The sequence below is a fragment of the Hydra vulgaris genome, chromosome 12, assembly GCF_038396675.1.
Source record: "Hydra vulgaris chromosome 12, alternate assembly HydraT2T_AEP".
Lineage (NCBI taxonomy): Eukaryota > Metazoa > Cnidaria > Hydrozoa > Anthoathecata > Hydridae > Hydra > Hydra vulgaris.
The window spans coordinates 37355835-37374855 of NC_088931.1; the positions used below are offsets into that span (position 1 = coordinate 37355835).

The window sequence follows — 19021 nt, forward strand, 5'->3', positions numbered from 1 at the left end:
ATTTGAAAAAAATTTGAAAAGAGAAAGTCTTCTAAAATTCTCTTTGCAAATTGTTTCAAATTTCACAAGTTTTTTTAAAATTTCAATTTTCAAATTCAAAAATATAAGTTCTCTTGTTCAAATAGATTTAAAAAAAAATGAGTTCCTAAAAAAAACTTGCGTGTTTCTAGAAAATATTGCATCTTTATATCCCTATAAATAAAATGCAAGTTTTAAAATAATGATAAAGTGTTATTTATTTTATTTTATTCTATTTAGAATTTCTTGTTTAAATTCTCTTGTTCAAATCGATTAAAAAAAAAAAAGGAATGCCTAAAAAAAAACTTGCATATCTTTAGAAAAATATTGTTTCTTTATATTGCTATAAATAAATGAAAGTATAATAAAAAGACTAAATTGGAAATAAGATCAAATAAAGACTAAATAAAAAAGATCAAAAAAAAAAAAAAAGTGAAATTTTTTTTTTTGAAAAAACTCAACTTAAAGTTAACTGGATTTTGCGATTTTATTTGTTAAGCAAAGTATATTTGTTAAGCAAAGTATATTTGTTAAGATTATGTAAATAACTTTTTTTTATTATTCTCAACTAAATTCATTGATAAACTTCAAATTTCAATCAATGATCTCTCAAAGTTTTATATGGTCAAAAAAATTTTGACCATATAAAACTTTAACCCCCTTGATTTTACAAGTTTTCCATAATCATGGTTTTTTAGTACTAAGAGATTAGTCAATAAAACTTGAAATCTATTGATAAATATTTAGTTGAGGATTTAATTATATTTAGTTTGTTGCTCTTAACACTTATTGTTAAGAGCAAGTTTGCAATTTTTGCAAAATATCTCTATTTTACATGAGCATGAACATATAAATGTTTGTATTTCCAGACTTCATCTCAACAAAAGTTTGATGCTCTTGTAAATTATTGATACAAATGATTGATCAAATTTAATTTTTAACTTTAACTTTAATTTTTAACTTTAATGTTACTATTTTTTAGCTTCAAGAAATTCAAAAATTCGCTTGACAGAAAAGGTATGAATCCATTGCATTGAATTTTAAACATCAACCAGTTCAGTCTTTTCTCACTTTAGATTTTATAATATGAATTCATCACTATGAGTCTTAAATATCAACCGGTTCATCTTTCCTCATGTCCAATTTTATAATATGAAAGTAATTTTTGGAATGTTCTTTTTGAGTGATAAATAAATGTCAATCAAATATATAAGCTACTAATGGTTTTATGATTAAAAATTACAAAATAAAAAATCAGAAATATTTTTAATTTTTTTATTTTTTTTTTATTTCACTGATTTATAATCTTGTGTCAGAAATGTTTTTTTTCCATATTTTAAATTTTTTTAATATTAAAATAATCTTAAATTTTTAACAATTAATAGTGTTATGATTTAGGATATCAAAGAAATGGTTAAGCTTACACCAGGCATTTCAAAAGGCTCTTCAAATTTTTTTAGAGATTTAGATCAGAAAGGTTTTATATACTTTATTTTAAATTTGGTGTAATTGTTAAAATAATTTCAGTAAATTAATCAATGTAAAATATGATAAAAATTATTCCAAATCTTTATGAACATTTTTTTCATAGGAATTATAACATATTCAGAGTATATCTTTCTTGTCACAATTTTAACAAGTAAGTAAAAGCTTTATATTTATTTTACTTTTAAAGTCCTATCAGAATAAAAGGTTTGAACTTTCACAGCTACTATTTCTATGTTTTGTCGCTTTGTCACACTGTTTTCTTAAACTTGTTTTTTTGTGAGGAAAAAAATTGGGTAAAAATAATTTTTATTATATAGTAAGTTATGGTTTTTAATCATCGAATGATCTTTCTAAAACGTGTTTGTTTTTCTATCTGTAATAAATTATTTAAAATAATAATAAAATGTGTTAGTAACAGTCGTTGGATTTAAGAATACTGCACAAAAAAATAATAAAACTGGCTAAGAATAAATCTAAAAGTTCTTATGCAACTGTAAATCAATAGAAAAGTTCTAAAAGCTAAATATGGTATTTCTGTTTCAAAACCTGCTTAGGTTGTCTTGTATAACAAAATCAAAGCATGGTAGACTTGCTGGCATATTCTCGGAAGATCAAGGTGAAGAGAAATCTTTTTTGATCTTCAAAGCAAGTGCACAAAAACATTGAATAGAAAGTACTACTACTAGTTAAAAATAAAAGTTAAAAACTTCTATATAAATAACATTCTAAATTGTAAATAAGTAATATTTTTACCAGTTCTGCATATTCAAAATTATTTTCTCTTATAAAAAATAATCTTTTCCAGAATAAATAGAGTATGGTTTTATATATGAAAAGAATCTTAAAATGCAGAGAAAAGTTCCATTCATATTGAAGGAAATGTTTTGTTTGAATAAAACTAAAATTTTTTTGAATAAAACTAAATAATAAATGCGTATCAATAAAACTAAAAATGTCATTTTATTTGAAGCTTGCTTTCTCCATTTTTTCTTGGTTCTCAGAGTCTTTATAATATATGCCTCAATCTACAGACTGCATAATTTATTTCATGCACGTTTAATTGTGTATTTTTTTTTTTAAGATATTGAAGTATTTTTTGTCCAAACAATCAGAAAATCATTTGTATAATTTTTTACAAAGTTCTAAAAAATATTTGTTATACAATTAAAAATTAAATAATATATTTGGTTCAGCAATTGTCAGAATTATTTTGAAATATATCTGTTATAAAAGATATATTAATTTATAAATAATACCTACCTAGACAGCCACGCCTCAAAATTAGAGCAATATAACATCCAGTACACTGGATGTTATATTACTCTAATTTTGAGGCATGGCTGTCTAGGTGGCAGGTTTGAATTTATTTATTCTTAAATGTTTTACTCAAAGTAGTTTTATGTTTTTTAACTAATATTGTTGTTTATTTATAGGTACATTACATTATATTCTTGTTAATTATAGTTTATTTAGGTAGTCGCAGTCAAGTGTACATAAAGCGACTGACTTAAATAGGGATAGGCGCAAATAATAGTTAATGAAAAGTAAGTAAAACAAAATTTTGTCACTTTGAAAACTTTAAGTAGATAAATTTTACAAAATAAATTTTACTAATTTTACAAAATTTACAAATTTTACAAAATTTACAAAATAAGTTTAATATAATGTATTCTTACATGGACAAATATATTTCGTTAAGATGTGAAAGTATATATATATTTCGTTAAGATGTGAAAGTACGCTAACTTTTTAATATAAAAATCTAGATAAAGGTTTATACTTTCAAATGTTAAAAACAAGTTGCATTAATGAAATCTTAAAACCAAATATATTATTTTATTTTTAATTGTATCACAAAAATTTTATTGGATTTAATAAAAAGTTATTCAAATAAATTTGAATTGCTGATTGTGGCAAAATAAAAAAAAATCCAATATGTGACATATATTGAAACTGTTATGAGTTAAACGCACATGAAATAAATTATTCATAGCATTTCCTCCAGAGTGTTGTCTTCATATATCCCATGGCCATAGTACCCTAGAAAATCTCTCTTTGTATAATGCAAGGAGCTTGTTGACACTCAAATTCTGATCCAGACTGTACATTAGGGTGTTTCATATTTTATCAATTTTTGAAATTAAACTCGCGAATCGATTTATAAATTGACCATTTATATGAAAATAAGTTTGAACAAAAAAAAGTATGTTTGTACAATTTTTAGGGTCCCCGCCAGTTCGATTTTGGGCAAAAATGTTGGGTGTTTTAAACGCCTGGCGGGGACCTTAAAATTTATCCTATAAAGTTTTTTATTCTTTTAAATAATATATGTTGGATTGGATATTAATTACATAAAAGGAGCATGTTGAAAAAATTAAGATATGCCTCCGAGTTATAAAATACGCCTCCGAGTTATAAAATACGCCACCGAGTTATAAAATAGGTTTTTGTAAATATTAATAACTTGGAGGCGTATCTTAATTTTTTCAACATGCTCCTTTTATGTAATTAATATCCAATCCAACATATATTATTTAAAAGAATAAAAAATTTTATAGGATAAATTTTAAGGTCCCTGCCAGTCATTTAAAACACCCAACATTTTTGCCCAAAATCGAACTGGCGGGGACCCTAAAAATTGTACAAACATACTTTTTTTTGTTCAAACTTATTTTCATATAAATGGTCAATTTATAAATCGATTCGCGAGTTTAATTTCAAAAATTGATAAAATATGAAACACCCTACTGTACATTTTTCTGTAAAGATCTCTGATTATGTCTCAACCAGAATTATTAGGGTCATTGTATTTGTTAAAATCTAGGAACTTGAGAATAATATCGAATTGGTCTTGATTCATAGTTGTGGAGAATATTGGTGTCCATTAACATTTAACATTATACATTTTAAAATATAGCTTTTAAACAATACCCATTGACATCACTTGTTGTAAAAAGGTTTTTAATTTAACAACCGATGCAGGCTTTCAATTTGTTGCTTTGTTCGGTTTATCTTTCAAAAAATTATTTGCACATCTAGTTCCATTTACAATTAATTCAAGGATAGCAATTGTCAGGTAGAGGTTGAAAAAGTTAAGAGTGCTCCTCCTAACTTTCAAACCTAAGATAAAATAAACTCAAATACTTTATCTTCCCTAAGTTTGTTATTAACTTCAACATGCTCCCATTCCAGTTGTAAGTCATGTCGATTGGTAAAACTAACAAAAGTATCTGCAACTAGTCGATCTATCATATAGCTTTGGTTTTTATGTGATGAAAGGAAGGTCATCGTCATGAAAGAGTTAAAATGTTAATGGGGGTTAGTTGTCATGAAAGGTTAAAAGCCAGGGTTAATCATCATGAAAGAGTTAAAAACTAAATTTTATTGTTTGTAAACATCAATTTTTACCATTAGTGTTTTCAACATTGATTCAACATTTTATGTTATTTTTTTGAAGTTCAAACAATAAAATCAAATCATTATTTTTAATATGTAATATTTTTGATTCTGAATACTAATCATACCATCTTGTTTGTGTGAAACCTCCCATCCCTTGCCATCTCTGTTTTTACGGGCCATTCCATCCTTTGCCATTCCTGTTTGTGTGAACCAGCTAAGTTAGAGTACTAATGTGTAAAACATTTTTTTGCTCATAGAAAGTTAATGGAAACATTGATTGAAAATAATTATGTTGTAAGTGTAGAATACTTAGTTTTTGGATTTGTACATTTAACTTTCGCTGTTTTATTCTAAGAATCATATGCTGGTTTGAAAATAGCTCTGAAAATGATTGATGTGAATGATGATAAAGAAATTACTCTCGAAGAATTTCAGATGGTATGTTAAGATATGTTGAATAAGTATGTTAGTATTATTAAGATTATAGTTTTTATATGTTAAATTTTAATTTTGCATTAATACAACTTAAATTATAATAAATTTTAGATTGTTCAAATGATTGACAAATCTTCTCAAAGTTATAAGGTAAGTAATTATATAGAGAGCTTGTCTATGTCAAAAGAGGTTATTCAGTAGAAAAATATTTCATTTGAAAAATTTCAATTAAAAAATTTAAATTAAAAAAATAAAAGTTTGTAGATTATTCTTTTAACATGGAAGTGTAATAAAAGTTTGTTAACAACAAATTGATTTCAAAAAATAAATAAAAATATGATTTTTTAAAATTAGATTTAGTAATTAGTAAGTAGAATTTTAATTATTCAATTTAAATGATGTAAAATGTTGCAAAAATTACAAAAATGTTGTAGTTAAAAAACTTAAAAAACTATTGAAATTAAATCATCAGAACCTGTTTACAAAAAATGCAATTAGCAACAATTAGAAAATTTAACTGTATTAGTTTTAATAAACTTTTAATTAGAGATCGACTAAAGATTTGCTTATTTTCAAGGACTATTAAAGTTGAAAATGAATTTTTTGCAAACTCCAATAAAAGTTATTTTGAAATAACTTTAAACTGAATGTTTAATTAGTAACAACAGTGGTTATGCAATTTATTTTTTAACTTCAGAATTTTTAATTTATATCTTTTTTAGAAAAATAAAAGACTTTTCACAGTTATATTTAAAGCAAAACTCACCTGTTTCAATCAAGTTTATTTTTTATTTTTTGCCTAACTAAAATTGTAAAAATATATCGATTTCTGAGTTTCAAGACATTCCTAGTTCAAATTTCTTTAAATGATATCAAAAAAGCAATCGAAAGGAAAAGTTTTATTTTTTAATTAAATTAGCTTTAAAATTATCTGATTATGAAAAAAAAATTCTTGAACAACTTGAAAAAAACAACTTCAAACAAATTAAAAAAAAAACAACTTCAAACAAATTGAAAAAAAAACTTTAAACAAATTAAAAAGATTTAGAAATCCTTGCTTTAGTTTAACAATTACTGTTGAATATTTCAAAACTTCTTTATGTAAACTAATAATTAATAGGGGGAGTATAGACACTTAATACATTTTTCGCTCTTTTCGTATACTTGGAGCTTGTTAGAATTCTTACTCTTTTTTTAATTTCAAAGAAAAGAAAAAGTTTGATTTTTTGAATGTTACATCTTCTTAATTAGGAAAGAAAATCTCTTGTTTGACTTTAGATGTGAACATTTAATTGATTACGTAAACACATTACATAAGTATCTTTTATATAAATGACAATTGCGTGGCATTTCTCCTGCTGTTTTTCAAAATTTAATGTTTTTTTTTAATTTCAACTCTCAGATTATATAAGGCCCCCCCTTCCCCCTCATATTTAATTAGCAAATAGGAAGAGTTATTTTAAAAGATCAAGATAAATCACGAGGAGCTTTTACAATATTTTAAATCAAGAGGAACTTTTAATAGTAAAATGCAAAATAAATGTATTTACTTGAATAAATATACATATTTATTGAAAAAATATATTTTTAAACACATTAACAAAATAACCAAAATATAACAATTAACAATACAAATTACACTATAAATTATCAAAACACGAACCTTGACGAACAAGGCTGCTGCACAGAGAAACAAGTTGAGCACAGTACTACCAGGGGCGTGGTGGGGATCAAACTCGAAACCTCTCGCTTATGAAGCAAGCGCTCTACCACTACACCACTACCGCATATATAAAAACTGGAAAATTTGTCAGAATGTTTAAATGCTGCCCCCTAATTCCATCAATGAAAACCAAGGTTTTTGCACCTATGACACTTATAAACCACTACACTAAAACACTTTTCTCTGCCATACCTCACTTGGAGACATGTTTTGTATTTTAATTGTTTTTGGTCTATTAAGCTACCTGTTTAGTAACCTGTTCTGAAACTTCAGTTGCTGCTGTTAAAGCAGCGGTTGTTGTTGGTGTTGTTAAACAGTGTAATACAGTTGAACTCTTGTAGTTCAAACTTCTTATTTCAAAGATCATTTAAATTTGGCAAAGTCTTTAGGTTCTTTATGGTTTAATATTTAGGATTGAACTCCTATAATTTAAAAACTCTGGTAATTTGAACATATTGTGAAACCAATTGACCATTCGAGTTACATGATTTCAACTCTATATATCAATGTTACAGCTTCTGTTATAAAAGCAGTTTCCAAAAAAATAAAACCATTGTTTATTTCCAATGGTGAAAATGATTAAACATTTATTAATAAATATGTGATCCATAAATATAAAGTTAATTAAAAGCATAGGCAAATTTTTTCATTGAAAATGGGTTTCCAGTAATAAAACCGGGTTTTAATCTAAACTAGTATAATCCAAGCTTACCAATTTGACTCAACCAATTTGGCTCTCTCTTGAAACAAAATCTTAGATTAGTGAGAAAACAACTTTTAACAATAATCTTAGTGCATAAAAATATCACTGCATTTGTAAACAGTTTTAGCAAGTTATAACTATTTAATTTTAAGTTATACTTTAATTTATATTATATATAAGTTTAAATTGTATATAGTTATTGCAGTTATGAGTATTTTAAAAATAAAAGTTGTAATGAACTGATCAAATGCTGGACAGAATTTTAAAGCAATATTAAAAAAATATAAAATTTACATCTTCAACTCTATAACATCAACTATAAAATAATAAGTAACAAGGCCTTTTTAAAAACAAAAGTTTACTATACCTTTTACCTAACTAATCATTTATACTAACAATTTTTCAAAGAATAAGTTGTGGTGTATTTAAAAAAATTCATTGTTTATAAAAATAAAACTTCGCTGTATTTTTCAACTCTTAAAGTATAAATAACAATAACTTTACAACAATAACCAACAAAAGCCTTGGTTTATATGAATTTAAAACACAGCTTTAAAAATCAAAGGTAAAAAATAACAGCCTGTTCTATTTTACTCAATTTTACTTTATAAAACTTTGAATGTAGACTGTAGTTGTTCACAATAATTGCAAAGAATAACTACAGTCCAAAGTATAGAACAAACAACAGTCTAAGCAAGGAATGGCAAAAAGTACTTTAAATTGTAATAAAAAATATTTAAGATAGCAAGGAATTAAAAGAAATAATTAAAATTACGTGTTAAATGAATTTAGAACAACTACACGATTAGAACAACTACACGATTAGATAAATGAAATTAGAACAACTACATGATTAATGCATACAACAACTTCACAATAAATGCATAGAACAACTACAGTCCAAAGTATAGTACAAACAGCAGTCCAAAAAAATTTAACTCAGCAAAATTGTTCAATTTTTAGTTCTATAAAAAGAAAATAGCAAAAAAATATTTCCACTTAACTATATAACTATAATTTAGTGCAAATGCAAAAAAAAAAAATTTAATTATTTTAAAAATAAAAATAATAAAATGAGCTAGAAAAAGCATCTAAGTTCTGTTCAGTGATATTTTCTCATATAAATATTTTCTCATATAAATATTTTCTCATATAAATATTTTCTCATATAAATATTTTCTCATATAAGTATTTTCTTTAAAAGCTCTAAAGACAAAACATGCAATTATTCAAAGCATAAATGTGCATAAGCAGCGGTAAGTTTCTCAATATATTATGCTAGCAAAAGAGGTCCCGTAAAGTGGGTTACAGGAAGCTAGGTATGTCAAATAAGTTAACTCTATCTTTGTTAGACTTTTCTTTGAGCAACTTTTCTGTTAAAATCTAATCTTTAAATCTGTTAATTAAGCTGTTTTTAATACTTGATTTGACAGATTAAACTTTAATGTAAATTTAAGCAAGCAGAAACGATTAAGGGGGGAAAAAGTCATGGCAAATGAATAACTTTTGTTATGAAACTTTTATAATAGGTTTTTTTTTAAAATTGTAACATAAACTTTAGTTGCTCAGTTATTAGGTGGTATGTTTATTAAAATGGTTTGTTCTTCTATGTGACATATCTTCCATAGCTCAGTGGTAAAGTGCGCTGTTCTCAGTGTCAACATCTAAGCAATTCTATGGATTTAAAAACACTGTTAAAAAAATTTTTTTTGTTTACAATCTTGCTACTTTATTTTAATAAAATTAAATTAAAAACATTGAATTGAAAATGTTTAATGATAAGTGTTTATTATAAGATGAATATAATATTTATTATAAGAAGGTTGTAAGATATAATGATTAGTATTTATTATAAGGGGTAAACAGATTCTACCTATTGACCAGCTTTGCACCCTTTCTTCATCTATTAGGCTGGCATTGATGTGTTATAATACATCATTTCCAGTTTAGAATGTTGAATGCTGGATCTTCTTGACTCATTGAACCTAATAATATAATAATAAACTGACATCAGCTTTATGGTTTTGAGGCTGGCCAGTAGTCAGGTTTCTAAATGCTGTGGAAGCTCTCAGAGAGGTTGATTATATCAATAGCTGTAAAATATCAGAGTACTAACAAGTTGCAAATGGATGGTGTCCCTGTTTGTACATTTGGTGTATGTTGTCAAGTTTTATTAATAGTATTGAGGCAATTACTTGGGCTATTAGATAGTGTACTTAGTACTATCTGTACTTTGAGTCTAGTTTCTTAACCAATTAAAAAATTAAAAAAAGACTGAAGTATCAGAAACTATAAAACACAAAAAACCATCGTCATCACCAAGTTTTCAAAATCTATCATTCACTAATATTCATGGTCTTTAAAGTAACTTTTCTTGTGTTGAGTCTTATTTGTCTTGCAAAGTTCACCATACCTACTTGCTCTTTGTGAGACTAATTTGACTTCAGGTGTCTTGTCTTGTGATTTTAGTATTGATAGCTATCTTCCTTTAATTCAGAGAAACACCAATAGTCCTATGCTTGGCCTGAGCATTTAAATTTGTTAGAATTCACCCATTTGTAGGAAAACAAGGTTTGAATACACAGACTGTACTTTTATGTGCTTTCGTTTTATCTTTTCTATTTATCCTTCAGAATCTTTTTTTTTTTGAATCTTTTATTCCTTCTCAACAGTTCCAGGTCAAACCTCACTCTTCTCCATGGTTTTCTTCTCATTGTGCTGCTGCAATCGTAGCAATTACTTCCATATCTATTGCCAAGAAAATTCTCCAGAAAATAGACATCTGTTTACTATTGTTAGAAACCATTGTAAAAAGGTTTTATCTAACACCAAAGCCTGCTATTCTTTGGTCACGTAATTTTATATTTTGTCTCAAAAATTAAGCTCTAGAGACTTCTCGAGAGTTGTTTCTGTTATTCTTCTTCCCTTGCATGATTTAGATTTTGTTTCCTTACATAAGACAAAGCTGAGTTGTTTGCTAAGAATTTTTCATCAATCTCATCTCTTGATTCCACTAATCACATCCTACCTGATATAGTCTGAAAAAAGATTGATCCATTGTTTGACATTTGTATCACTCCAGCTTCTGTACCTAAAATGATTTCCTGCTTAGACCTTTCTACAGCTTGTGGTCAGGACAACATACCTGTTATAGTCTTGCAGAAGTGTTCTCAGGAGCTGTTATCTATACTTTAAAAACTGTTTAAACAAGTGCTTATCAGAGTCTTTTTTTTTTGAGCCTTCTGGAAAGTGGCATCTGTTATCCCTATTTTCAAAAATTCTGGAGAGCGATCTGATTTGTCTAACTACAATCCCATTAGTCTTCTTCCTATCATAAGATTCCTATCATTTGAATCTTTAATTAACAAAATCTGTTATCTTGAACTTACTTTCTGATCATTAATATGGATTTCGATCTTCTCGCTCTACAGCTGATTTGCTAACAGTAATAACCAATAGGTTTTATCGTGCATTAGATAAAGGTAAAGAGGTTAAGGCCATTGCTCTTGACATTTCAAAAGTTTTTGATAAAGTTTGGCATGCTGGTCTTCTCTATAAGCTTTCTTCTTACGGTGTATGAACCTTCAACCATTGTCGCATCGTTGTGATGTTGCTTCTCTTTCTCTTTTCTATAAATAATATAATGTTCGCTGCTCTAAAGAGCTTGCAACTCTTGTTTCATCCACTAAAGTTCATACCCGTGTTACTTGTCATTCAATTAAGTCTCATCCTTTTACTGTGACTGTTTCTAAGTGCTCAGAAAATTTTTATTCAGCTAGTTATTTTCTTCGAACATCTTTAAAATTTGCTCCTTTGATTTTGTTTTTTTTTGATTCATGTAATTTGCAATCTTTTAAGTTTTCTGTTATTCGTTATCTTGCTTCTTAAACTTCATCATTTCACTTCCAATAACTTGCAACTCTAATAGTGGTTGCTTGCAGCTTTGTTGGAAGTTAAGATTTTTTTTTTTTTTAAAAAAAGAACATTTTTAAATTTAATTTCATAAAAATGTTTGCTAGAAACTTTATGTATAATATTAATTTTGTTTTAAAATTATTATGTATAAATAATTTTTAAGATTATAATTAAAGAATTTGTTATGTTGTGTAAAATGATTTAAAAATTATCTTAATGTATTATGCGACAAGAATCATTAATACGAATTTATTAATTCAGTTAACATTTACTTAATTGAACTGTTACTTAGTTGAGCTAAGATTAGATTATTATTAAGCTAATAGATAAAAAATTAATAAAGAAATTAAAAAAAAAAAATTTATTATTTAAAAGTAAAGATCAATATGATAACAGGTAAAAAAACAAAACACAATCAGACACAAACAATAAGAAGTTGGGACGTGGAAAACACCAATTTTTAATGCTAGAAATTGACAACATATTTCAGCTTTGTAGGTACAATGACACGCTGAGCAATATTTTTTTTAAATCTTGTTTTTATAAAACATTATTTTTTATAATAAGACCTGTGTATATGTTATTTGATAAATTATTTTGTTAAAATAATATTTTGTGAAATAACAAAATACAAGGCTTTCAACGCATTTGTGGGTGTGCATAAAAAAAAGTACACACATCTTTTTTTTATTTTTAGCAAAAAAGTAATAATATTATGGAATTGAAGAAAACAACACTACTCTTGCATCTGTTTGGGAAAAAAGGAAATCAAGTTGTCTCATTTGACCGATTTTTTAAGTATTTATTATTTCAAATTATTTATATTAATAGAAAAGATAAAATGGTATAACCTGAGTCTCTCTCTCTCTCTCTCTCTCTCTCTCTCTCTCTCTCTCTCTCTCTCTCTCTCTCTCTCTCTCTCTATATATATATATATATATATATATATATATATATATATATATATATATATATATATATATATATATATATATATATATATATATATATATGTATATATATATATATATATATATATATATATATATATATATATATATATATATATATATATATATATATATATATATATATATTGTAAGTTATTTTAAAAAAATCAATTTTTTTTGCAATAAAATTTAAAATATCTTTTATTTAAATGATTTTAAGTAATAATTATTGAATAATTTTTCAAATATCTTTTATTTATAGGTTTATAGAGGATTTACAAAATGAAGTCCTGGAGTTAGAAGTGAGCTAATTTAGAAATAAATATTCTGAGAAGTATTTATGTAATATAGAAAATTGATTTTAAATAATTTTATCTTATATTTGTATAAATGTATTTATATATATAGTTATATCGTATATTTGTTTATGTATCAATTTATGATAATGTTTTACATTATTCATTTAACTATAAAAGTTTCAGCTAATTCCAATAGTTTTGATGATACCTTTACATTTTATAGATTCAATTGATTTGAATTTTTTTTTTTAATAGTTTAATGAATACTCAAAAGGTGTAAAAAGAATAACAGAGATTGAATTTGCTAAAATCTTATTACGCAATACTATTCTTTCACAAACAGACTATTCTCAATATATCAGCAGACTTGAAAAAACAATTCAACATGCAAAAGTATGTTTTTTATTATAGTTAATATTTTATAATAGTTTCATGAAAATTATACTTTCTAAAAGTCTGATATATATATATATATATATATATATATATATATATATATATATATATATATATATATATATATATATATATATACATACATACATATATATATACAGGGCTTGTGATGAAGAAAATCGTCAAGCGTGTTATATCGCGCTCGTAAAATTAGAATATGTTTTCATCGAGCGTGATTATGTGCACTCAAGATAACGTTGGCGAGCGCGATCATGAAAAATGCTGAAGGTGATGCTCATAAAAAGCTTTTTATTTTTTATATCTTTTTTTATTTTTTACATAATTATTTCGTCAAAAAATGTTTGAATTAGTATCACACTCATGAAACTACTACAACGAAGTTGATTTTTATACTTCCAAACTTCTTGTATATTGTCAGATTGCGATTTTATTTTTAACTATTTATGTTATAAAAACATAATATCAAACAAAAATGCAACTTCTTATTGATTTAGTATTGAAGTATAATTTAGTGACTTAGTTTCGCTTCGTTGTTTTGACATATGTATTTTAAAATGTTACGCTGTAAACTTAATTAACGGTTGATGGTTTTTATATTTCTTAATATTTTTTATTCAAATTAATTATTTAATTTTTTTCTAAAATTTCTTTTTTAAATTACGTTTTTTTTATTTAAAAAAAATAACACAAGAATAATTTGAAAATCTTCTTTTTTAAAAACTATTCATTATAAGTTAAATAACAGATTTTCCCCTCAACTTTTGTCAACGGGGTTTCCTTTTCTACATTGTCAAAACTGAATGCAGCTAATTCATCAGTCATGTCTTTACCAGCACTGTCTATTTCATCGTCATCAAAAATTTGATTTGTAATCAATGTTGTTGCTGTTGTCATATAGTCAACTGGATCATCATCAATTTAAACCACTCGTCTCTTATTCAAATAAATTTATTTTGCTTGCTTTTTAATCAGGATTATTTCTTCTTTTGACCAGCTTCCATGGTTTCCTAATATCATAATGCTATCATTTAGAGTGTCGTGATTCATAGATAAACGTTGATCTGATAATATGCTAGTTACTGTGCTAAACATTTGCTCCAGGCTTGAGTTTGATCCGGAAATTGCGAAGATAATCGATATAACTTTTAATAAATTAGGAAACTTTGACTTTTTGTACAAGAACGTCGACCTCCAAATTTCTCCTGTCTGGCGATTGCGTACCATTGCTTCAAAATTGGTTCTTGAATGAATCAAAAAAAGTTTCCTATCTTGGAAAACTAACTTTTCATTAAAATTGGAATGTTCCAATGGTGTTTTAAAATGCGTGGATAAAAACTTTATTTCTTCCAAGCCAAACTATTTAATAAATGTTGATATCGTTACATTGTTTCTTTTTCAAATGTCCTTGATTGCGAACATTCTAAACAATAGAATCATTTTAAATTTGAGTTAAAATAAATAATAGTTAATAAAAAACCTATACTATGAACAAAAACTAATTTTCAAAATAATTCTAATATTAATATTTATTTTTATTATTAACGATGTGTGGAATATTACAAACATTAAATCAAAAAAATCTTACTTAATATTTTCACAAGATGAAAAATACTCTGTAGTTTCAATTTTCTTATAATGGTTTTCTAATTTTCTATTCATTTTTGTATTCACATTGTGTTTCCACGTGCACATTCCATTATTGAAATTAGTGACTACTAACGACTTCAAACTGCTCATTCATTACGTTAGTGCAAAAGAGAACAACTTACTGCTTTTTATATTTTATATCAGTGCTTTGATAATAAGAATATCTTTAATAAAAAATCTTTTTTAACTATTTTATGAAAGTAAAAAAACAATCCCGAACTATTGGACGAGCGTTATTTTATACGCTCGTTATAAGCTGAACGAGCGTTGTTTACCGCGCCTAGAGCGTTTGAAAATACCGTTTACGGGCACGTTTTACGAGCGGAGCGCGATCGCGCTCGCTTCATTGCAAGCCCTGTATATATATATATATATATATATATATATATATATATATATATATATATATTTACAGTAAAATTCTAAAGAGGCTAAATGTTTATTGGAAACTGTTTTTTGATGATGCAAAGTAGCAGTGTATTAACTTAGCTTAATTTAGTGTTGCACATGGATGGTGTCCTAGCTTGTGCTTATGGTATGCATTAAGACCACATAAGGAGTTATTATGACTTTAATTTGATTAGCCCTAATGCATAGCTTATTGTTTGCGGTGTACTATGTTTCAATTATTTTCTCTCTAATAATTTAAACCATGACTAAAGTACTAAATGCTTTGCATTGCTATATCTTTTATTAGCCGCAATATGCTTTGTATGGCCATATCTTTAATTAGCCACAATATGCTTTGCATTGCCATATCTTTTATTAGCCACAATATGCTTTGCATGGCTATATTTTTTATTAGCTACAATATGCTTTGCACGGCCATATACTTACATATAAATTCACCTATTTGCTGTGAAGGTTTAATTCCTTAATTGATTGTTAGATATTTAAAGTTAGTCATCCTTTTATTGCTAAAGTTGATTCTCACATAAGCTTTTCAAGAGTTTTTGGTCCTGACTTACAAAAGCGTTCTGGAGAACACTTTTCAATACTCTCTAAACTAATTATCTTAACTGAAGTTTGAATTTCAGTCCTCTTTTTCTACTGGTGACTTATTAACTGTGATAATGGAAAGGTTCTTAATTGCATTATATGGAAAGGGCTGTTTTTGATGTGTCAAAGGCTTTCAATAAAGTCTGTCATGTTGGTCTTTTCAATAAGCTCTTGTCATATTGTAACTACGGAAAAGCTTACAATTTTATTGAATCATTTCATTTATTGAAGTCGTTTGAAATTTAATTGAAATTTTTCTTGCAGAACAAAAAGTGGGTGGGCTATGGTTTGTTGTGACAAATTTTAGTAAAAAATTCGAAGAGATGTTGCCTCAGAAAAATTGTCAAGATGATTAAATATATACATATTTAAAAAGTATATAATTTTTGAAGTAAAAGTTGTGAAAAAATTCAACTAAACAAATAGTACATTTCAATGTGAATTTCAAGTTATTTTACCCAGAACAAACTACAAAAAAACAACAACTCTAGAATCAATTTAAGAGTTTCTTGAGAATTTATTTGGTATTTCTTAAAACAATATGAAAAGTTGAAAAAATAAAGTTAGATGTATGGTATGGTTTGAAATAAAGTTAGATGATGTATGGTATGGCAGATGACAGGTATGATCAAATACTGCTAAGCACCAAAAAGAGCATTGAAAAGAGGTTGGATGAATATAAATGACATTAAAGTGAGTTGAAAGAAGAATCAAAAATTATGAAAGATTGAAAGAATCTTAAAAAGAAAAAAGTCTTTAACTTTAAAGTTGAAATGAAAGTCTTAGACTGGATTGGAAAATTGAATTAGAAATTGACCTTTCATGACTCAAATGAATTTTAAGCATTAGTTTAAATGTATTTTAGATTTAAAAACTTAAGAAATAAATGTTAAAAAAGGAATTAAAAATCTTATCATTGTTGTGTTGATGATAATAAGGTTGAAAATAAAAATGAAATTGACTATAATATAAATATGGCATTATATGATTTTTTATTTTATAGTTATGTTATAATTATTATTTAGGGGATTTCTTTGAATCAGTTTAAATCTTTCCATAAATTTTTGAGCAACTTTGAAGATTTTGTGATTGTTGTGAACATGACAAACACCTTGAACCATCCTATTGATAAAGGTAAAAAATTTTATAAAAAGTATATAGATAAATATTTATATATATATATATATATATATATATATATATATATATATATATATATATATATATATATATATATATATATATATATAACCCTTAGATGTTGTCCGAAAGTTTTTTCCATATTTTGTTGACAAAAAGTAAAAATTAAAATGCAAGACCGGAATTTTTTTTTTTTTTAAATGATAGACTGCCTGCCCCAACCAAACCCTCAGTCGATGTAGCAGCACTCCCTTGCGGGTCAGGCTATTTGTCAGTCGATGTAGCAGCACTCCCTTGCGAGTCAGGCTATTTGTCAGTCGATGTAGCCAATTTGTCAGGCTATTTGTCAGGCTATTTGTCAGTCGATGTAGCAGCACTCCCTTGCGAGTCAGGCTATAAGATAGTCGATGTAGCAACACTCCGCGCATGATTTACAGTAAAAAAATAAAAATAAAAACATTTTAATAAAAAAAATAATAATAAAAACATTTTATAAAAATAAAAATAAAAATAAAAACATTGTTTATATTGTTAAAAACATTCAGAATGTTTTAAAAACATTCAGAATGTTTTTAAAAACATTCCGGTCAATTAAATTTGCGTTTTTGTGGTTTTTTTATATAACAATTAATTTGTAATTAAATTAATGGTTTTGACTTTCGTCCAACACGAAAATGTTGGACGAAAGTCAAAAGTAATTAAAAGTGACGTACGTGTTGGCATAAGAATCACTTTTTTCCTTCCGCTCTTCCTAAAGCCAACAAGCTATAGAACTATATATATATATATATATATATATATATATATATATATATATATATATATATATATATATATATATATATATATATATATATATATATATATATATATATATATATATATATATATATATATATATATATGTATATATATGTATATATATGTATATATATGTATATATATATATGTATATATATATATATCTGTGTGTGTATATATATTAGGGTAGGTTGATTTTGGTATCTAAGTGCCGCTAAACTATATAAAGTTGGGTATTTATTTGTAAGTAACAAAAGTAGCAAACTTAAGTGTTTTAACTGAATATTTTTTTTGCGGAACTTTGATGAAATTAGGGGATTAGAATACTTCATAAACTACTTTTTGTTGGTTTATAAAATTTTCATTTTCTTTGTTTTTTAAAGCACGCATGCACTTTGTTTGTAAACAATATTTAACATCCTAGTTTCGTAGTCTTTAGTAAAGTCTCTGACTGCTTTTAACTAACTTTCAAAATGCCAAAAAATCGAATTTATAAATGGCTAATAAATATTTATTAAATATACTTTTTTGCCCGAGTCTATACAACTAGATTTACATGGTTAACTTGTTTATATTTTATAAATGTTACTTTTGTAGAATGATATAATGTAGTTAAAATAGATTAAAGTCAACAAGTATGTTTTACTAATTGTATAAATATTAAATAAACAGTTTAGTACTCTAATAAAGTATTAATAATTTATTGCAAATAATTTAATTCTCGTAATAATAATATGAACAAAGCATTTAGTTTTTGAGAATAAAAAAAGGCCAAAAATAAAAATAAAGGCGATCAAAAAGTGAAGAGAATTACGGAGGTTGTGGAGGATTACGGAGGTTGTGGAGGAGAATTGTGGAGGATTACGGAGGCCCTTGTGATTTAATTACAACAAATTCAAGCACATACAGATAATTGATTCAATTTTATTACTTCCAAGAAGATTGTTCTGACGTTAAACCAAACTTTTTGGCAATTGTTAAGCATGTTTCATGTGTTTTAGAATCTATATGGCTATCTGTCAATCTATGATTGCCTTTAATAAACAATAAGTCTATTGAAACATTAAAGTTAAAAATCCATTTGCAA

The 19021-nt window shown here is 25.8% G+C and overlaps 1 protein-coding gene across 1 annotated transcript in view; it reads left to right on the plus strand.

Moving 5' to 3' along the window:
* Nucleotides 1-19021, plus strand: part of LOC101238183 (calcium uptake protein 3, mitochondrial) — a 36633-nt gene that overhangs the window by 8866 nt on the left and 8746 nt on the right. The window contains exons 3-11 of the mRNA XM_065813137.1: nt 1001-1035; nt 1417-1495; nt 1610-1657; nt 5261-5343; nt 5452-5490; nt 12379-12479; nt 12894-12933; nt 13186-13323; nt 17019-17127. Of these exons, the coding sequence (XP_065669209.1) occupies nt 1001-1035; nt 1417-1495; nt 1610-1657; nt 5261-5343; nt 5452-5490; nt 12379-12479; nt 12894-12933; nt 13186-13323; nt 17019-17127 (672 nt within the window). The remainder of the gene's footprint in view (nt 1-1000; nt 1036-1416; nt 1496-1609; nt 1658-5260; nt 5344-5451; nt 5491-12378; nt 12480-12893; nt 12934-13185; nt 13324-17018; nt 17128-19021) is intronic.